General features: G+C 33.6%; 2 protein-coding genes and 1 long non-coding RNA gene across 8 annotated transcripts in view; 1 reads left to right on the forward strand and 2 right to left on the reverse strand.

The window, feature by feature from the left end:
- Positions 1 to 4081, reverse strand: LOC126925644 (elongation of very long chain fatty acids protein 6-like). 4 transcript variants are annotated; one of them, XM_050741413.1, is made up of 3 exons: positions 3943 to 4081; positions 1427 to 1821; positions 1 to 1025 (listed from the first exon to the last, which is right to left on the reverse strand). In XM_050741413.1, exons 2-3 carry the CDS (start codon positions 1750 to 1752, stop codon positions 491 to 493), a joined length of 861 nt encoding a protein of 286 aa, XP_050597370.1. In that variant the 5' UTR covers positions 1753 to 1821; positions 3943 to 4081; the 3' UTR covers positions 1 to 490. The 4 variants fall into 4 exon arrangements, with proteins under 4 accessions (XP_050597370.1, XP_050597372.1, XP_050597371.1 ...); XM_050741415.1 differs by lacking the exon at positions 3943 to 4081 and adding an exon at positions 3620 to 3752; XM_050741414.1 differs by lacking the exon at positions 3943 to 4081 and adding an exon at positions 3220 to 3357.
- Positions 3746 to 7985, forward strand: LOC126925650 (uncharacterized). 3 transcript variants are annotated; one of them, XR_007714040.1, is made up of 4 exons: positions 4010 to 4127; positions 5296 to 5459; positions 5547 to 5641; positions 7752 to 7985. It is a non-coding gene; the product is annotated as an uncharacterized LOC126925650 (long non-coding RNA). The 3 variants fall into 3 exon arrangements; XR_007714039.1 differs by lacking the exons at positions 4010 to 4127; positions 7752 to 7985 and adding an exon at positions 3746 to 3883 and having other exon boundaries at positions 5547 to 6583; XR_007714038.1 differs by lacking the exon at positions 7752 to 7985 and having other exon boundaries at positions 5547 to 6583.
- Positions 6719 to 22007, reverse strand: part of LOC126925648 (cilia and flagella-associated protein 47-like) — a 21550-nt gene continuing 6261 nt past the window's right edge. Inside the window, exons 13-30 of the mRNA XM_050741422.1 lie at positions 21393 to 21777; positions 20533 to 20818; positions 19943 to 20262; positions 19184 to 19698; positions 18262 to 18538; positions 17886 to 18178; positions 17133 to 17369; positions 16758 to 16926; positions 16214 to 16449; positions 15578 to 15920; positions 14213 to 14371; positions 13931 to 14144; positions 13544 to 13762; positions 12565 to 12761; positions 10801 to 11026; positions 9296 to 9457; positions 8009 to 8153; positions 6719 to 7458 (exon numbers count right to left, since the gene is read on the reverse strand). Coding sequence (XP_050597379.1) covers positions 8011 to 8153; positions 9296 to 9457; positions 10801 to 11026; positions 12565 to 12761; positions 13544 to 13762; positions 13931 to 14144; positions 14213 to 14371; positions 15578 to 15920; positions 16214 to 16449; positions 16758 to 16926; positions 17133 to 17369; positions 17886 to 18178; positions 18262 to 18538; positions 19184 to 19698; positions 19943 to 20262; positions 20533 to 20818; positions 21393 to 21777 — 4381 coding nt within the window. The 3' untranslated portion in view covers positions 6719 to 7458; positions 8009 to 8010. The remainder of the gene's footprint in view (positions 7459 to 8008; positions 8154 to 9295; positions 9458 to 10800; positions 11027 to 12564; positions 12762 to 13543; positions 13763 to 13930; positions 14145 to 14212; positions 14372 to 15577; positions 15921 to 16213; positions 16450 to 16757; positions 16927 to 17132; positions 17370 to 17885; positions 18179 to 18261; positions 18539 to 19183; positions 19699 to 19942; positions 20263 to 20532; positions 20819 to 21392; positions 21778 to 22007) is intronic.

The raw sequence follows: 22007 nt of genomic DNA on the forward strand, positions 1-22007 counted from the left end.
TTAGATATCATATAATTTATTGCTAGATTCAGTATGCGCAGCATTTAAGATTATCGTAGAATTTCTAACATTTCTATTCTATTTGAGCATTCTACCATGGCCAATTTTTAAGATTATGCTAACGATGACTAGAACAAAATTTTCGAAAGGTTATCTTGAAACGCGTTTCTATGTCTTCATAAAAGATTCTGACGAGGAACACCAATCAATATTATGTTATATTAAATTTAATAAAAATTCATATTAAATTCCGAACCGAAGCTCGTCGATTGTTTTTCATAAAAGTAGTCCTGCTCCTGAACTAATTATGAATAACGTTTTTTTTTAATATCTCCTTGAGCTTTTTAGTGCATTCTTTCAAATTATATAAAAGAACCACATGATTATATCTATAAAATGATAATCAATTGAATAGCGTTTCTCGTGAGAAGGTATTTTCATAACATGCCACTGAAAAGCGTTCTTGGAGAAAGATTTCAAAAATGTCATTTTAATTAGCCTTGAGCTTGTCGTTAGCATAATCTTTTTTTCCGACATTTTTCGTACGTTTGCCAGACAAATAACTATTCTTAAAGAATATAGAGAAGAGAATGAAATAGCTGATGTACATCAGCATACCAAGCTTGGCGTTGTAAAGCTGCACGTGGCAATCATCTTGTCCACTTGCTACGTAATAGTGACTCATAGCAGTTACAGCGCAACCGGCAACCATTTGTACCAGTTGTAACGTAGTGATAAGCATGGCAACCCATTTTGGTGGGCTGAATTGCATTGCTTTTAAAGCATAATAAGAGTACATCCATGAATGGACGAAGTAATTCATTACGGTATACCATCTGCCTGTTGCTGTAGTTTCTATATAACATAACCACGAATAAAGAAGAACTGTTGTGTGATGGTACCAGTGCAGAAAGATTAATGGTTGTTTTCGTAACACGATAAATATTGTATCTCCGAGTTCAGCAATTTTTGATAGGATAAATAAGAATGTCCAAAAACCAGAAACGTGGTCTTGTGTAAGGTAGCTGGAAAAAATAATAATATATGTAATTACGTTTTTAGTATTTTAGAAATATTGTTGTTATATAAAATGATATTGTGTTATATGTCTCAAAATTTATATAAATATTATCAGACTATACCATAGACAAATACCCAACATTTAGTTTTTAATATAGTAGAGATATAGAATATTTATATAAGATAAATCTAATAAGATAATATTAATAAGAGTATCTAATAAGATAATAGTAATAAGATAAATCTAATAAAAAGAAATAAACTGATAAAATGAATTGAAAATAAACAATTTTTATTTGAATAATATATTTAAGACATAAATATACAAAATTATTTCTTAATTAACTTTGAAACTTGTTATTCATCTGAAAATATTTTAAAAATTAAAATGGGGAAATGAAATTACCTAGGTGAACAAATACTATAGTAAAATCCATGATGCCTTAACGTATGAAACATTTCTGGTGCTGTCCTAAGAAATCCCATAATAGAGAATAACGCAAGCATGGCGCTCCATAAAGCAAGTTTGCTTCTTAAGTTAAACTTTGGTCTATTTGACATGTAATGTTTTCCACCAAAGATTAGGACGACGTAGATCCCACAGTATAAGAAACAATTTGGGTAATGGCTTCTGCTCCATGTTAGAGAATTTGTGTAAGAGTAAGTTTTTTCAAAGTTGAAAACATATGAGTAATTAGGTATAGTAAGCTGCATATAATCGGCATTGCCCATCTTGGGATATCTGTTTTCTATCTTCTGACTATAGAGAAGATATTGCCTTTCGCCTCTGTTACAGGTCAGCTGAAAAGAAAGAAAGACAATTGATGATATTTCTGTTAAATATTATTATAAAGTATCAATAAGTATAATAAGTATTTTCATTTTGATTTTCCACAATGACTTTTTGGAAACAATATTTCTACATCGTTTCTCAAGTTTCCTCGAATCATTAGTTATCTTAGAATTATATTATTATCCTTTCCTATTCTGGTTTTATATTCATCAGCTTCTTCTAGTTGTAGTATATTGTTACTTAGCATATACTTTCTCCCTTTGACTACTTTTCTCATTTTTTATTCTACAGATGCAAGTTCATTTATAATAATACTTCAGTTGAATTGTCTATTTGAAAAATTAATTTGTTTAATAGAATTGTTGCATTAAGATCTTAAATATATAGAACTTGTGGTTTTCCCTGTATTTGAAATATTTAATGGCATCAGGAATGGTATCAGGAATTGTTGCTTTATATATTATTGTATCATTTTTTACTGGTTAGTCTCTGCCCTCTGTAATCAGTTTCCATCAATTTTAAATTCAATCTTTTCCTTGTCATTACCACGTGTTCTTAGTGAAACTAACCTCATTTCGCTTTCGCCTTTAACAATTCTTATTCGTGTAGAACCATCATTAAAATGTAGCGACAAGTGAACGAATTATGGAACTTTTTGTTTGCTACTAAGCTTATATTTACTAAACTATATTAATAAATAATATTCATGCACACGTGCATATTGATCTTTCCACCTTACTATCGAAATAAATTGACAATCATTAAGATAACAGAATAATAAATCAATTCTTATACAACTGTAAATATTTAAACGAAATATTGTTATTAGTTGAAAAAGATTAGTAAGTTTCCGCTTCATATAAGAGTAAAGGGTGATATTTGAGAAATGACATTTTCAAATAAATGTCAATGTCAAATAAATATTAATAAATTTTTGTTAAACAGAAAATACAGAAAAACTTAAACCTAGATTTAAAAAAGCTGTTTTTCAAAAAATAATGACCTATCTTAAAAATGTTAGAAAATAACGCATTCGGTATTTTCCTGTCATTATGTATATCTACGTGTCCTTATTGATTATCTCTTTACAACGTTATATTGTTTTATATTTTTCAATTTTGTGAAAGAACATATTATAATTGTTGAATATTTTTGTTAGAGCTTCTTATCTTACAATAGTCTAATATTTTTAACCAAAACGTCTTTGAAATATCATACGTATTATATAATAACTGAATTATACAAGTCGTACGTCCTTTATAACAATTTATTACTTACTGATTGAATTTTAATTTTTTGATATGATGTTCTGCAGCATTCGGCTCACGAGGAGACGTATGTATCACTGGAATCCTTTCACTTTTTGCAGGATGTTGATTTTGATATGAACTTGGAACCGTACTTACCTATCTTGCATTCCTAAGCCATCCCTTTCAGGGGTGTCTCAAGTCACGTGCGTTTTAACCCCTAATCATTTCTGAAGCCACAGCTTCTTTACTTGTATTTAATTTGTATTTACTATTTTACTTGTATTTAAATAAAACGACTTGAAGAGGGTCCGTGCAAGGAAGCAAGACAAATTATTTATTTGTGATTTATTTACTTAGAAAAATAACTGATAATTTACGTCATAGGAAAACCTGTATGAAACCATATTATCCATTTCTATATACATATACCCTTCAATTAAAAAGTACAATTCGTCTTCTTATTGAATAAATGATGTCAAATTTTGGACCACATTTGTGCATCAAAGTAGTGTGACGCGTATTCAACTATCGTACTATTGAAAGGAGTTCTACCTACCTAGCAGGAGTGGTGAGGAGGAAGAAAGTGATTCCGCTTATTTTACTAATTGTCTCACGTAGATATCACGCACATGCTGACCGTGACATGTGCTATCATAGTTGTAGTCACGTACTTGACGAATAAGTGAAAATCGACGAATAAGTGTGATAAAGCATGTTTATAAAATATTTTAGAAAAAGTCAACTATGAATTTCTGTCTCATTGTCAGTGAAGTGCAAGTGTATTTAACGGCAATAGAAATTGTTACATTAAAAAGCTTAGGTATGTTTGTCAAGTGTAAACAGTGTGTATTTAAGCAAAATGAAACAAATAATTCTTACTCGCTTCGTATTCTGCCAGGCGTCTCTCTCTTTTTTCTTTTCCGCACGCCGTTATACGTAGCTGCGCAGTGTCACCTGTATCTGTCGCGAAGTATCGCGATTTCCAGTAGTACTTCAGAAACGAGCGAATTGCAATTCCGCACTGCGGAAGTATATAACTTGTTGCGTCTCATGATGCACAAACGGTAATCTCCCATAAATGCTTCGCACAAGAGAAAGTTCAACGTTTCGAATTTTTACATTCCATGGAATGATCGCTAATATGTTAAAAAAGTATATATATTATAAGGTGTCAGTGGAAACGCATCAAATTCGTAATATTTACATCAACTCTGTCGTTCGTAATAGCCTCGTTTAAACTGTCGATATTAATAATGCGATTGCTTGAAAAATTTATGGCGTGATCAATCGCTATCAAGTTCTTGAAATATTTTGCAGTAACGCGATTCAGCATTTTTTTTTATTGGCGATAAGCAGAGAGTAGAAAGATTTTAGTCAGAACGATTAAAAATTAATGTTTTTCAGTTATCTAGATTATTTAAATATAATGTTTATTTAAATAGAAGCCGGTTACCAATAAATTTCAGAGAGATTTCTCAAAAAATGAGTTAATTAAGAAATATTAATGTTTAGTCGTTCTGATTATCATTTGAATATTTTACCATATGAATTTTTGGCTACCAATAATCATTCTCGATAACGGAAATTTAATTTTAATCATCAATAACCGATATAAATGACTGGAATTTTTTTTAGTTACCATTAACCGGTATCGACCACAAAAGCATTTTCTAGTTACATTCGACTATTATCAATTGTTATTAACATTACTGATAAAATTAGTATTTATTGACAACATAAAGAATTTAATCATAAAATTTATATATTTTATTACGCAAAAAAACGGTATGAAAATATTTGAAACAAAATAATGGCATAAAAGATATCGTAGTACAATATTTTTATTAACATTTGTATTAGTATTATACAACAATATCTTTTATTCTATTGTTTGTTGCATACATTTTCATACCGCTTTTCGATTACGAAAATATATAAGTTTTATAATTAATTCCTTTTTATATTGCTAATGAATATATACCGATTATCAGTAATGAAAAATCAGTAACCAAAATGAAATTCAGGCTATCGATAATCATTACCAGTAAACAAAGAAATTTTAATCATTTATAATGGTCATTCCTAAAAAAAATTATCTAATTAAGCTTATTGACTTTCATATCATAAATATTACTATTTAAAATGTCTTATAATAATCGTGATGTTTGACTAACGTTAAATACAATTTTACTAATTACGTAAACTCATGATATGGTTTCTACGATTTTTCAGGAAATCTTATCTACAAATTACGTATTGTTGATATAAAAGTCGATTGGGATTGATGGAACTTGCAAAATATTTTTCTCGTGAATAGGAAAGAGAAACGCTTGCCGTAGGTAAAGATAAAACGAACCAAATGGCGGTCTATGCACCTCCCGTGATAATCAAATCAAGTACGTATAACATAACAAATATCAATTGCAAATTATATCACTCTGTAATTGATCTTATAATTAAAACGCTATCTTTTTATTTTCCAGAATATTCGTAGGAATCTTGGAATTTGTTCTTGTTATATCGCGCAAGACATCTGCACTCCATCCCGCGCTGCTTGACAGCCAACGGTCTACGTATGGTATATATATATCGGTATATATTCATACCTTGCCGGCCTTCCGAACTCTCAATAAGCCCAAGGACCTACCATAAACTTTTTTTTTTTATTTGTTAGAATATTTACAATCAATTCTCGTTGAGAATTTTCAGTAACATCATTTGGCGTGGTACAATGACATGATTTATAATAATTTATATTGTTGATTCTAGTTGAATCTAATGATTCAATCTAAAGGGTATTTTCTTTTTAGTCTGCGGATCTGGTCCGTCGTGTCAAGTAGTTGGGTGACTAATGGGTTGTGGTGGTTGTTGATTCTTGTGTTATATCTACTTCTGAACTCGTATATTTCTTCTTTGACTGACCATAAACTCGAACTTCTAAAGTCATTATTCGTACATATGGTTTAAGTCAATCTGTTTGCCCGGAAAGACTTTCTAATCCTAGAAGTGTCTTCGACTGGTTTTTAGAAAGGTCCTTAGGTTTATTATGCGCTCTTAAGAAAGCGGGTTGTGGCCTAACGCAAAAGCGGAGATGTACCTAACGGAAAATCCGGGTTTTCCCTTAAACAACACGACATCAACTAGCAACATTGGTAGGAGGTTCCGTCCCCTCTAATCACTCATTAAAATCGACTAACCAATGGACATAGCAGATCGTTACCCTCACCTTACTAACGAAAAGTGTGTGCAACGAATCCGTTCTCTTCACTCAAAAACCACACCCATACCGAGCTTTCCTCCTCGAGTAATTGCATGAGAGCAAAGAGTCAGTCTAGTTCATTCTGTCAGTCTGTTGAGTCTATTCATTCGGTTGATTCCAAAGAGTCTGTTCAATCGCTACTTTTATTACAACACGAGGGCCTTCATCTCAAAATTTCGTCTACGCTCTTTATATCATACGTAACGGTGTAACTCATTGGTGTATTAAGTGTTGGAAATATAAATTTTATAACCCTGTTAATCGCAGTGTTATACTACAACAACCACCCCTATTATCCTAACCGAAATAAGGGAATCGACCTATTCGTGGTGTCGATTATTACAATCGTAACGGAAATTTACGACTCCCGTTAACGCGTTTCCTCGCGACCGCGTCTCCCCGCGATAGCTCGTAAATACAGTTCTGTTTCGATTCGCGTCTACTTGAAAGTAAACTTCCTTTTCAAATATAATATAACAATGTAACCTGATAATATTATAAGACTGCAGCGATTGCCGACGCGGAAAAAATAATCTATAGTCGGTTAGACTATAGAAGATATGGATATCCGTAGAAAATTCGAATTTAATCAGTTGATGTTATTATATATAAAAATTAAAGCATATGTTATACATATTATATATAATATTATAAACATATTGTATATTATATATAATTATATAATACATCAATTAGTTAATGTTGAACCTACTTATTATAGAACGGACTTGAGTTCGTCATTAATTACAGATACAACTCATCAAACATTCTCATGTATAATTTAAAGTGATAAAATATGCAAGTTGAGAAATAACTTATTAAAAATTCAGTTTTTTAATACATCGTTTTTTATTTGACCTCTTTGTGCAGAAAACTTATTAAAGGATCTTAATATGCAATACTAAGGAAGTATAATATATTCATTTCGGTAAAAGTATAGCACCAACGTAGATATTTAGTAAGTGAGATTTACGTTTCCTGCTGATTCATTTTCGGTATTTATATATCATGTTTGCTAAAATTAGGGAAGACCATGACAAATTTTGGCTCACGTTCGAATGCAAGGTCAAATAATTATAATAGAAGCAGAGAGGGCGCTGTGACACATGAAAACAGAAAAACGAAGCTCTGCATAGCTGAAAATAATATACAAAAAACCAAATATAATATAATACTAATAATACAAAAATACTTATATCTTCTTCTCACTTCTATCTTCTATCACGGATTACGACCTTTAGTCGTGTTCGCAAAGAAATAAACAAATTTTAAATTCTATAATACAGGATGTCCCAGATAAATTTTCATGCACGCTTTCCAACGTATTTTTTGTTTTTAGTTCCTCGAACGCTAAAATGATTCTCGCTTTTAGTCGTAGAACACTTGTATTGCATTCGGAATAAACTTTTGATTTAATATGACTCCATAGATAAAAATCAATGACTGACAAATCCGGTGATCGCGGAGGTCAAGTTACCGTACCAAATTTAATTCGGGAAGCATATCTGTGTATGCAGTACGATGGCCAGCATTTTCAACAATTTTTGCACTAATAAAGTAAATCTTAAGAATTACGTACTTTGTTATTACTCATGTATCTACGGTATACTGACACACCCTGTATAATTCTGACATCTAATAAATAAACATGATCTATTACAAATGTCATATTCGTTTATAACTTACTCTTATACGCGTAAGAAGCTGACTTTATACACTCTTCGTTCATTTCCGTTAACAGAGACTAACGTCATTGTTATTTGGCATAATTGATCTACGAATGGCGAGGGGTGTATCTTCATTGGAACATTGTCAGCAGAGGGTCTTACGTCTGAATGAACAATTTTTATACAGGGTGTATCATAACACGTGGTACACACTTAAGAAATGGACAGGTGGCAGAAAAATAACGAAAAATGTTCGTGCGAACATGTGTTCTGTCTTCTACCTTGTTTCAAAGTTATAGTCACTTTTGAGTTTCAATGAACCGCGTTCTGCCCGAAACACGCAAAAATTCGCGTGACATCTTCGTCGGAAAAGTTTGTAGCGCGATCGTAAAGGGGGCTTCTTCTGAGTTAGGGTTTTAAAGGTTATTAGGAGAGTCGTAAACACATTGTTCTTTCGAATCTCATATTACTGCGCGCACAATAGCCAGCCACGTATTGTAAATTCGATGCATCAACGGTGTAATTTAAATAAAAAAATATTGTAATGAAACAAATTGTCGAGCTTTATTTTTATCTGAGGCAATATCGCGACTCAAATGCAAAAAATGTTAAATAAGAAAACCTGCGAAGTCATTCCATCTGATTATTAACTTATTCATAAGATAATTTCTGAAGAATCGAATGTAACATTTTCAAGGCATTCGAACATAGTTCAACCTTCTAACACAAAAGCAAAGGAGAACTACCTCCTCAGTGTACAAAGTTTATGTTTATGTAAAGGAATTATTATTGCAGACAGACACGTTCGTGCAATTCGCAAGTGCTAATCATCGTAGAAGGTCTCTATGCAAGCCCACAATGGTCGTGCAAAATAATTTTGCGATCTTTCAAAAATTCCAGATGTATGTCGAACAATACAGACCGAGTCGTGTCATTTCGAGCACCTTCTATGGAGGTAAGCAGTTACAGATTATCGAAACACGAAAATGGCTATAACTTTGAAACGAGAGTCAGATAGGGCACACGTTTGTGCGGATTTTCTTTATTTTCTGCCTCCTGAAGTGGGCCCCAGTGTTATGATACACCCTGTATATCCTTCATTTCCTTTTCCTCTTCTTTTATTAAAAAGAAGAAAGTTAATTTTTCATATAACATACATTTTTTGTATTTAACCCTTTAACCTACAACTACGGGCATAGCCCGTAGTAAATGATCGGACCAAACGTAAATATAACGGGCATAGTACGGGTCATCGTATTAAACAATAGTTTAAATAGTTTAAAAACTCGTTGTATTTTGTACTAACCGTTTATGGTAAACGTTTTGGGAAATCGGAGAATATCAGATGTGTCGGATATTATCACGTTATAAGTCACTGTCGCATCAAATATATGACTAAACTCCATAGCAGCAGAGTCCGCACTATTTCCCATTAACCATCGAATCAAACGTAATCCAATTTGCGTATCTTCATGCAATGGAAACCACATAAATTAATTAATCTTTAAATTAAATAAAATACATGTACCTACAGAGACCCTCTCCCTTATCCGAGCACAAATTATTCGAATACCCTAACGTTCTACTATCCGAACGTAATACGAGGGTCGTTCAGAAAGTATCGGGTTGTCCGGAAAGTTCATTACGATTTTTAAGGAATTTGGTGGACATGAAAGACCATATTGAAAAATTTTTCGCCGAAAAACGTGACAGGTTCTGGGAGAATGGAATATTAGTATATATACTAAAATTACAAATAAAGAAAACTTTTTCAAATGCATCTGTATCGTTGTTATTTCAAAACGGGTATTACTTTCTAGATGACCCTCGTGTTTCTCAGTAACCGATGTCTTTTTCCGCACCCAATATCTAGATACATATTTTATTAGCTCGTACGTAATGCATTCTTTCCTTTATTCGATCGAGCAAATTCTGATAAGAAATGAGAATAAATAAGAATTTAGTGTGAAAGTAATAGTGTTGCAACTATCGAAACAAATAAAAATAATTAATTAAAAAACTCGACAGTTGTTACGTTTTACCAATCATCTCTCTAGTCAAGTTGTTCAAAGAAACTTTAATTTGTAGCGGCATCGACCACGGAACTTTCCAACGGCTTCGCGGTACAAAGAGCTATGCCGTTAAAGCGCGATACCGATATGCCCAATGTCCATCGATATTCCTACGTTTCTTTCGCCGAATTCTCGGAAGAACGCATACGCGGCGACCGTATAAATAACGACCGTAATAAACGCGTGTGTAATAGGGATATCGAAGGGCAACAAAGGAAAGAATCCGTGGTTTCGAACAAAAGAGTCAGTCTATCTCAAGCTGCGAAGTACGAAAGGTCTCGTAATAAGCAAACACGTTCTCAAAACCTTGATTGTCATCTTTTGTTATTAATTGTTAATCGTTTGATTGTTGACTGAGATTGTTGATTCTTTATTTGTTATTAAACTCTTTTTGTTAGCAAATCAAGTGTAGTTTCTCGTATGCGCTCATTCCAACCGCCTCTATTCTCATAATAGAAATAGAGGATCAATTAGTTCGTGGTGTTTAATCGTAATGAGAACTTACGACTCTCGTTGACGCGCTATCTCGCGATCGCGTCTCTCCGCGAACGGTTGAAACAACAATAATACAACTATAATAGAATTAGCAACGGTGTATAGTGTTGTTAAAGCTACGATCACAAGACGTTAAAAAACAAAAACAGAATACTGGAGATTATCCAAAGCACGTTTCCTTTGATGCTGGTGGCAAAAATGGAAAACCCTTAACCTCAATTGATTCATCAGTTTGGGTACGTACCTAAATATCGAGACCAAAAGAGTCGTTCTTTCGGATCCAGCGTCTTTTGAAACATGTAAGCAACGCAACTCCAAAGTTGCTTATTTTTCGATGGTATTGGCACGGTCAGATTCAAGCGACACATTTCATTATAATAGTCCTGTTCCGTGCAAATGCATTTTTCAATTTGTTCGTCCCATTCGACGACGATATTATCGGTTAGTGATGATTGCCATTGTGAATTTATCTATATTTCAAATCAAGCGGTTGGAAATGTTCACCTCTATAAGATGTCACGTCATGTGACAGATGTGTTATTGCGCGTGTCGTTAAACGGTTATAGCAAAAAGAAATGATATACGAGATGAGCGTTGACGAAAATATATTGCTGCTATACAAAATATTAGGTTGTCCCGAGAGTGTCTTTCTTTTACAAAACATATCTGTAGTAACTTAATATGTCTGTAGAGTAAGGACAAGTAATGATGTTTTGGTTTAACAAGTAATATTCAATGCAACGAACTGTTTACAATACTGTACGTCTTATTATCATACTCGGCTCTGAACTTCCCGATTCACACTCTCCGGCTCCTCCACTCACACTCTCCGACTTCTGCACTCGCTCTCTCTGACTTCTCAACTAACACTGTACGATTTCCCAACTAACTAATACCCTCTGAACTAGCATCCCTTTGTCTTTTCTTAGTCCCACCACGCATGTGTTCCGTGGCTAGGGTCACATAGGCCTTTTCTACGAAACCATTCACATGAAGGACCGACGACACATTGATGGACCTGTCACGTAAAATAAAAAACAGGGGGCTCGAACGAAAAGAAAAAAATTAAGGGGAAAAAAAAAACACACAAGAGAATTTATTTCTTGTATTCTGAATTTACACTGACTGCGATTTTGTTCTGAGCTCCAACCGTGACTTTCCAAGACTGAAGCTCTTACAATTTGACTTTCGGTAACATCTGTTTCTTCTTTGTTTGTCATCCCTCAATATCCCCACTACCCTGTAGGCGTACGTGACTGTTGTCACACTTCTAGGACATTCGGTGGAAGGACCGTTAGGATACAGATGACTCATTAGGCACTTCGGCGATATACATTGTCGCCAAGGCCGCCACATCTCTATCTCCATCATCGGTCCATCGGATTTGAAGTATGCCGGTCGTGACAGACCCGACGGCGTCTCGGCTCTCGCGACATTATGGTTCGACCGATATCTTAGACCTTTTGTTCACGATACTACATGTCTTTTACAACATCTTTATACAAACATGGAACCTAGTCTCCTAAATGTTGTGGTCTTTATCTTAATAGAGTGAAATAGATCATTAAATCACGACATTTGATCAAATAATATAAAACGAAGAATGTTGTGCATCTATTATTTCCTTATAAAACGAAAGAAACTTTTGGGCCAACCTAATATAAATACATCAGGAATATGTACATCTATTACAGACAGATGGTATCAAATATTTTTTTACGACCGCAATTTCAATGAATGACGAACGAGAGCTTAAAAGAGATAGGTCGTAAAAGTATTATGATATATTCTGACTATTGTGAGATATAAATATTTCTCATACCGGCTTAACTCGTATACTGATTTTCTTTTTTATTACTATTCTTTAACGATGCTTCCAGTGACATATGTTTATATGACATCTTTTATTCATCTTGACCCTAGAACCCACTGGCAACGTATGCAATCATACATTGTTCTTTAAATTAAATTACTGTCTCTATATAGCGTCAATGCGTTTTATACGTACTTGAATAATAAAGTCGCCCATCTTAGATTGAAAAATGATCCAAAAGCTTCGATGGGAAGGCGAGAGACACGCCACTGTGACTGATAGATAAGCTATTTTAGTACCTTCTTTGACTACGATTGAATTTTGATTTAAAAATAATCTCCGAGGTATCTTTCTTAAACGTAGCTCGGACCATCGCGTCTGTTTTAAAGTATCTATAAAATAATTGCATCTTTAGATCCAAGTATATTAAAAATTATTATTCGAATTGTAATATGTTAAAGAAAAATATACATATATTGTACATGTATAACGTAATACTGTATAAGAGCTTTTCTGTAACATGTTATATACAGAGTGCGGCCGAATAACATGTACAGAAATAAAATTTGTTTATTTAAGGTTTAGTTTACGACAAAACCGAGTTTTAAAATTTATCAACTATGCTTGAACATGGCTAATTACGAATTGCCCAGTATTAAATAATCGACAGGAGGTCGTTCTACGTGTGAAAATAAGTCGAAAATGCAGAATAAAATTTTTTCTCAAGACATATTGTTTCCGAGAAAAATAAATTTGAAAATTTATCAATCGCGTGTACGAAACGTGTTCTTAACTGAACACGTTCGAACTTTATTTCCTCGAAAATGGTGCCCCAAACGGAAAAATTTTATTCTACATTTTCGACTTATTTTTACACGTAGAACAACCTCCTGTCGATTATATAGCACTGCCCAGTCTGGAACTAGCCATATTCAAGTATACTTGATAAATTTTCAAATTCGATTTTTTCGAAAACTAAACTTTTATTCCACATCCTGTTCTTATTTTTTCATAAGGAATCACCTTATTTCCGCTTATACATGTTATTCGGCCGTATCCTGTGAAGCTTCGCAGTCTCGATGTCTAAAATTTAATCTGCAAGCAACATTCGAATATTTATAATCATCATTTAATTATCGAATTATACTAATGTCTGGAAAGTAAGCATACTTACTCGGTTTAGTTGGTCGCTCTTCCGATGCCCAAATTTCGTATTCCGTCGAATTTTCATACGGTACATTAATAGTTAGAGTTCTTTCGACTGCTTGGTACAGCTTGCTGCATATTGTATATTCATTCGCAATTCCTAAACAGTCGGCTTGACCCTCCAAAATGAACATTTGATTCTTACTAAAATGAGGACCAATCGTCGATCCACAAAACAGTAAATAAGCTGTTGAGAAAGGATGCTGGTAATTGCGATAAAATCGAAACTAAAATAACGTTCCTCGCACTAAGAATAATAAGTTTTGAGTTACATAGGATACAGGAAAGGGAAGATGATTAAAACCTTCTAAATGTTAATCAAACTCTATTCCATGCCGAAGAGGAAAGTAGTTACCTTTAGTCTCTTTTATTTTCTTAGCGTGGAATTGTATCTTTATTATGGCAGTACCGTGGCTGTTAAGATTGATGATCGGTTGTGACGAAATTATCGTAAAAAATTCATTATCGTTGTCAAAAAATAATAGCAAGAAACCAATGCTGTGTGCGGTTGGATTTGTGAAATTTAGTTGCCTGGTTACAGTCTCGGTCAAGGGGCAGCTAAATTTAATCTGCAAACATTGTTAAGCTTCGGATTTCTACCAAAATTTGATCCTTACAGAAGTAGATGTTCGCGTACCTTAGCCCTAGGGGTATACGTTGGCAGTATGTTAAATAAATATCTAACCAACATCAACATTTTAACGCAGTTTGGATAGATGATTTCCAATGGTGAAATTACAAAACCAAGTCGTATCTTCTTCCACGCATTTGTCACGCAAATAGCATTGTGCAGTGCCTTCGATAATAAAGTGCGTATATTGGTAATTTTTACGAACGTGTCACAGCCACTAAACGAAACTTTTTGAAATTCCAGCGGTATTCTTTAATGAGACTATCGCGAGTGTAGTAGTAAAACTTGAAACCAATCCGAAAATGTACAGAGAAGTTACAGGACATTTTGTGCAAACACTTATCGTTAGTGAATAATTAGCACTTTGAGGGCCGTATGCTCTGATAAGCATATAGATAGCTCTGATTGAAAAGATTCAAAAAATCGCTCGGAAAGTTCGTTCCAATGTACATTTCGATTCGATGTACATTTATTGAATTATATAGGTACGATTTTATTCCACAACCTCCCTCCATGTTTCACGCAACTTGAATCCGCAAAACTTCCATCCTTCCAGGACCTCTCAGGTTTTTCGGCGAAAAACTTCCCAATATGATTTTTTACGTTGATTAAATTCCTTAAAAATCGGAACGAACTTTTCGAACGACTATTATATCTAATATATTATAGTATATATCTATTATATCTATTATCTATTATACTATACTATTATAGTCTATACTATTATATCTATTATATTATATTATATAACGAATATTATATCTAATATATTAATGATGGTTTCGTATTATTCAAGTATGTAGTTTAGAAACACATTCGTAACATTCTTTTTATAGCATCTATTGCTTTTTTTACTATTTTATTTAATAGTAGTTATCATTTTTATAGGATACCGCGTGAAGTAAATAAAATGCAAATTCTCCAGTCCGCAAAGTGTTAGTATACGGCGCAAAATAATTTTAAACGTATTATACAATTAGCGCTAAAGATCCTCTCGTTAAATATTGTGACTTATCAATATAGTTATATGTATATGTATACTTTAATTAGTAACTAATATTTAATAATTATTAACGAATAATTGACTGTTCAAATACTTTGGTAATCTTTACGAAGTATATGTTTTCAGTAAATGTTTTGTAACTTTTATACATTTGCTTTGTGTACATTTTCAGATCAGTTACAAACTTGACCAGTATAATCACGATGGTAGTGTCTCGTTACTAATGAGAATATTATAAAGATTATAAAATATTATAGATATTGTAAAATATTAGCAAGTATATAATAATATTTTGCATAACATATACGTAATAAGCTTCTAAGAGTGTTCGTATGCTTTCGTCAGCCACTGTACGCGTGCTGTATTACCTCCTCGTAACTCCGTGGACGGATATAAATTCCACTCAAGTCTTGGTCAATAAGAAAAGGACAGTAAGCAGCTGTGACAGTAATTAAGACAAGGGAATCCGATAAATCTCTGTCGAAATTCTCGATGTTTCGAGCCTCCGCCACGTCATTATTCTCATCGGGATTTAAAACCACGCGACGATCGGTCATCCACTCTTGTTTACGTGTCTCTTCATAATGCCGATGCAACCATTTCAATAAGAACGATTCGTCAAAAGAATAATTATTGTCAGGTGACTTGAACGATATTTCTGTGCTGATGTTTCCAATTATCGTATTGTGAGTTTCGTATTGCTTGCGGAAGCTGGAACATTCAAACGAGTACTTCTCAAGCGAGTGATTTTCCGATTAACTTTTGCAATTCTTAGAGCAAAAATTATGCTACGCGTAGGGATCCTACTGCATCCTGCAATAATTTTTCCACGCCGAAATTTTCCATAAATGCGTAAAAATCCGCTGCCTAATAACGACAGGCACATTAAAGGGAAGAAGAAATTACATGGGAAAGTAAATTTTGAACTTTGTGACAATTAGTTGTAGTCAGTAGTTTGTTTGAAAGTGTCGCGTCGTCTAATATATGTATAAATTTAAACGAACCTCGATATAGATGGCGCTGCAGATGCTTGCTGAATAGTAGATCGTCTAGAAGATTGCGGGGTGAACGAAGGCGAAGATTCGTCTTTACCTTTGTTCTCAGGGAACAGCGGTAATACGAAACATTTGTACGTTTGTAAGATCACATCTAGCCAGCATTGTTTGCTACGACATTCGAACTTTAGCGGTGACAATTTTTCTTGCATCGATAGCTCTATCCCCGATCTTCGTGTATAGGCCTGGAGTATAAATTTCTTGAGAATCAAGGAAGAATAAAAGAAGAAGGATTTCTCGATAACTTTGTATTCAGTTAGTTATAATAATACTAAATGCCAGTAATAACAAAATAAATAATAATAATATTACTATGAAAAGTTTTATATAACCCTATGTTCTCTTCTGTAATATATTTACTTTTAAAGCGTTGGAAATTTAGAATTTTCGAATTTTTATTTTTGAATTTGACAGAAGAACTTTCCCTGCTTATATTAATTAATCCTTTCAGGATCGAATTCTTTTCTATGAGAAAATTTAATGTTATAATTACTTTAGAACGTGAACTTTCTAGAAGAACGATGTATTCCTCGTAATTGAGTAAAAATTGTGGTTGAACGTGGCACAAGTAAGCCCCATACTTGGTCAAGAACTGAAGAATATTGTCGTAAAGATTATATATATAATTTACCCTGTCGATATCTTTTCCTGGCAGTTCTTTGCTGCGGAACGAAAATAGATTCACATACATGTACATATACAGGATGTTTTATGTAACTAGAAAACTCAAAATAAAATTCAAACTTAAAATAATGGAAAACAGAAAAAGGCAATTCGGGAAAAGAATTAACTATAAATATATTGTGTTATATTATATTATATTAATATCGTTATATTTGAATTACATCGTTAGTTTCATAATACTCACAATCGTCCAATGTAATCATAAATTGTCGGCCCTATCAACGATTCCAGCACGCTCACAAACCCTAATTCCGGGCCTTTCCGTGTCGCAGTTTTAAAGTCTGTTGGTTTCTTTGAATAATACTTGGACAGTGCCATTTTAATGCACAAAATGTCAGCATAAAAGTTAAACTTGAAAGGCCCACTGTGCATCCACTCTTCGGCGGCCTTTAGTGTTTGGTTCATATAAATTTCATATTCGCTATAATTGAAATAACATGTAAAGATAAAAAGCGAAACTATTCACAGCCGTTTTGAGGCAATTATAAAATATTTCTGTTATGCTTAATTTCTTTTACAGAAGATATGTTCAAATTAGAGATACAATTTGAAGAAGAGTGAATTTGCATGAAAAGGTAAATTGAAACTGTAGAATAACAGTATTTTCGTACGGAGCTTTATTTCGGGATAAATCGATGTTGAAAATTCTTCGGCTATGCATACATTTACGCTTACCTATATCTGGACTGATGATTATGAAAATGGTGTAAGTCTAAAACTTAAGGAAGTTGAGTTTTTAGTTTATCTTACGTTATATCATTTTACATTAATATGCGAGATTTTCTGCATGAAAAATATTCGACTTGCGTCACTTTTATAGTCACTGACGATATCACCAGTCGTGATATCTGTCCAAGTCGTGTTGTCGAACGATTCTCAAAAGACAAATCAACGATATATAAATGAAAAACATGATATAACTCTGAAGGAAACTCACTCGCCTTCGCCATCAAAAGGAAAGAAGGGATACTGCATTGCCTCTTGAAAATCTTCGACTTTTGATTCGGATCTTGGGCTGGATTCTTTTGATTTTTCGTTTGGAATTTCTGCTAGACCTTTCTTCGTATCTTCCCCCAATTTATCGACGTTGTTAAGAGTCTCTTTTTCGTATGGGACCTGCGATTCGTGCAACGCTAGTTTAAGCTTACCTTCCATCAATTTTTCAATCGATACTCGACTCTTTCGACCGAAATACGTGAGAATGCCTATTCTTGGTTCTGACATTTGTCTCTGAAATTAAAGTGTACAGGTTCGAGGTATTCGCAACACGCGCATAATCGGCGCGAGTTCTTGTAAAAGGAAGATTCTCTTACTGGCCTGTAAGAGTTTACTTCGTATTCTTCGTCGTCGGTGAAACTATCAGACGTTTTGGAAGCTCGAGATACTCTTTTATCGATGCTCAGTGACCATTGAAAATCGATGATCGGGTTTCTTATATACATGTGCGTGGTCAGCAAACTGTTTTCGGATGTAGCATGAACAATTACAGGGCAGACAGCTATTCCATCGCTGTCAAAGAATTCAACGACCACGCGGAACGAAACAGACACCTCGCTTTTGAAAACCATCTTCACCTCCAGTTCTGAGTATCTGGTAAAAGACAGTTTACGATAAAGATTATTTCGATATTGTGTCTAATTTTAAGAAGACACATATGTACTTCTCATTTGATTATTTCAATAATACTTTTCAAAATGTTATTAGTATCTCTCTTGCGGATTTTTATGCATTTTTGAGAAATTACCTAAAAATTGCAAATATACAAAATGCATGTAATGCAAAGACACGGAAAATACTATAGTAAAGTATTTATATACATATGTATACATATACAGTATAACTTATAAATATATATATATATATATAACATGATTATATAGAACTTAATCTAAATTAATTTTTACCTGAATATAAGTTAGATGGATAAATACCTGTTCATTAGATTCGTTCTTTGTCTTAATTCGTTATCCGCTATTGCACTAAGATTTTATCCAACATTGGATACGATCAATTGTCTTAAATCTAACCTAACCTTAAACCATAAACGTAAAAGCTAAGACACGCAGCCTATAACAAAGTAAAGTACTGGTGGCGATATTTAACGAGCCAAATAGATGTTTATGTAAACTACATTTCCTTATTCACGTTAATAAAAATATGAAGTTGCATAAAAATCCGCAGTCTGCCGATCACAAAATCACAACATTTTCTGTAGTGGTTCAAAGAATTACTTACTCGGAGGCGGGCACGATATTTGTGTCGATAAAATTTATAAGAAGTACGTTTTCCGTATATTTTCCACTGGAATATTCAGGTGGCATAATGTTCGACAAGATAACCACGTCTTTCTCGAAGTGTCGCATACACAATCGAAACTTCTTTTCCAGCGAAGTATTTAACGGCACAGGAGCGAAGAATATTTCCGAAAATTCCGCCTTGATAGTGCTGGCAGGATATTCACCGACCAGACATAATTTATTAAACATCTGACCATTCAATTCATTGCGGATGAATATTGGCGCTTCGACGGAATAACTTCCTTGAGATTTGGGCTGAAACGACAGCAAAAACCCAGACCTTTCTCCTTTTTGCAACGTACATCGAATGCAGTCCGAGTTAACAGTCGGTTTTTCACCCGCTGACCATTGAATCGAAAACGGACACGAGGCAATCGAGAAGTTGCTGATGTCTATTTGAACGATCTTCTCCTCCACTGATTCGCGATTTTCTATGCAGAATTCGTCTGACACCTTTAGAATCGAAATTTTATATATAACGAATAGAACGATCGCGATTATTTTTAGGGTAATTTTGCAATTTTTCATTTTCAGATTTTCACGCGTTTACGGAGAATTGAAAAGTGCAGAAATTTATAGAGCATATATCGAATAGAGAAATATATAAAATATACAAAGCAAAATTATAACATTTACTACGAGTGTTTCTTTTTTTTCGAGAAGATTATCCTTGTTGTTTCCATAATTGAACGCTTACGTTGTTCGTTAGGATGTTGAAATGAAACACCAGTTTGTTAAAGAAAATCAAGTGTCCAGCGACTGTACAATCAATCGGCATCGTCACGATGGTAGCAGGCAATTTTTGCAGAATGAGATTAGGTACGCCGATATAATGATTTTTGAATTGTTTCAAATATTCTGAAGGCTTAGACGATCTGTGACTCGTCATTAATGCAGGGCCGAGTATATCGTTGATGATGATTGGGAGATAAAATGCGTAACTAGCCAAGTCGATGGGTTCGAAATGAAGATGAAAATCTTGGCTAGTGTTTGGTGCAAGCATAGTGTCCTTATTGCCTGTTAAAAATGTAGAAAACTTGCCTGGGTGAAATTTTTATTAAATATCACACTACTATGTATATCAAACTAATTGAAATTGATCTATAATTAATTATGCTAAATGGTGTTCGTCGTATATCTGATATTTTATTTGAGAAAATATTTATATTTCAATATACGTATTAAACTAACTTGAATCAATTTTAAAATCTTTTTTTAGGATCTCTTTTTCTAAATAACTGCAATAGCATAGCAATTGATTATCAATAAATTCGAATTTAAACATACCTATTCCAGGATCTTGCCTCTGCGAGGATAATGAAATACGAAATTCTGGATACTCATTTAGTAGAAATCTCAATTTTAACATAGTCGTTCCAATATTTGATGCGGTGATTAAGCAATGTTGATACGCGGATGCACTTATTCGCCGTAAGTTAATGGAGTTCGGATGCAATTTTAATTGCGGGAACGTTACGTTGCCTGTGATTTTAAACTGAACGTTTACGTGTTTCTGTATCGTTACACGAATCACCAGAGTAAAATGAAAGCATAAGCTAAATGTCAAATAAATCTGCAATGTACAAAATAAGATTTCTTATTATCTCAGTTATATAAAAATTCTCATGACAGATAAAAGGAGCCTGCCAAGGGTGATAGAGAGAAAGGGGGACAAATTTTGCGAAGGTCTAGTTATCGAAAGCCAGAAGGAAAAAAGAAAATGCGGTAGTAGAGAAAAAATGATAAAACTAATTTTCTAATCATTTATTTAGATAAGATAATAAATAAAGTATAATAGAATATTATTACGGAAGATAATGATAAATAAACATGATATAAACCTAAACTGAGAGGTAAAAGGATTACTATAAATTAAAAAAAGAAAGTAAAAGAAATCTATAGCGCTATCAGGAAATAAAAATTATAATGATGTTAGGAAAATTTAGAAAGGACAACATTATCCTTAATTAGTATTAGAAAGTAAATAACGGAAGAGAAATACGTGTCGAATATTTTCGACTGCACTATGAATCCTTGTAAGCTTATGTTAATTTAAATTGTTATAGATTCTTAATATCATTTACAATCGATAGAAATACGATACCAATTGAGTATTAAAATAAACCGTAAGGTTTTTTTATATTTACCTCGAAGATGGCAACTCCACGAGGTGCCAATACTCCGTGAAGAGGACTAACAGTGCATCCATGAACCAAAGACGAAGTATCAACTTCGAATTCAATTTCGATGTATTCAAAATTCCTCAAAACGGCGACCGTTTTTGTTGGTAGGTTTAGTGGAATGTCACCGACATTTATGAGGTCTTTGATGAAGTTAACTTTGGGCGTCTGTACTGGCATGCTCACACGTACAGTACTATAACTGCTGTTTTCACATTTTATTATCAATTCGGTAGAACTGAACTTTGTAAAATCGGGCTTGTAGTATATATAACTGAACAACGAAGCATTTCCACGAACAGCACCCGATATTGGTTCAACGAAGAAGCAACACGTTGCAGGTACTTCCCATCTGATCGAAAATGGCAGAATTTTAATGATTTTGCGTCTGTTTCGATTATCGCTATAGGAATTGTTCATTCATATATGTAGTATCGTGGACAAAAGACCTAAGATATTGGTCGAACCATAAACAATTTCGCGAGAGTCGAGGCGTCGTCGGGTCCATCAATGTGCCGTCGGTCCTTTCAAGTGAATAGTTTCGTAGAAAAGGCCTACGTGACCCCGGCCACGGCTATTCGC

Source organism: Bombus affinis, chromosome 16 (genome assembly GCF_024516045.1).
Source record: "Bombus affinis isolate iyBomAffi1 chromosome 16, iyBomAffi1.2, whole genome shotgun sequence".
Lineage (NCBI taxonomy): Eukaryota > Metazoa > Arthropoda > Insecta > Hymenoptera > Apidae > Bombus > Bombus affinis.

Bases quoted from the DNA above. Each gene is read 5' to 3' on its own strand.
- LOC126925644 (XM_050741413.1), bottom strand. From the start codon at position 1,752: ATGGGCAATGCCGATTATATGCAGCTTACTATACCTAATTACTCATAT. The intron at 1,026-1,426 runs GTAATTTCATTT...TATTTTTTCCAG, and splicing joins TATAGTATTTGTTCACCTAG to CTACCTTACACAAGACCACG.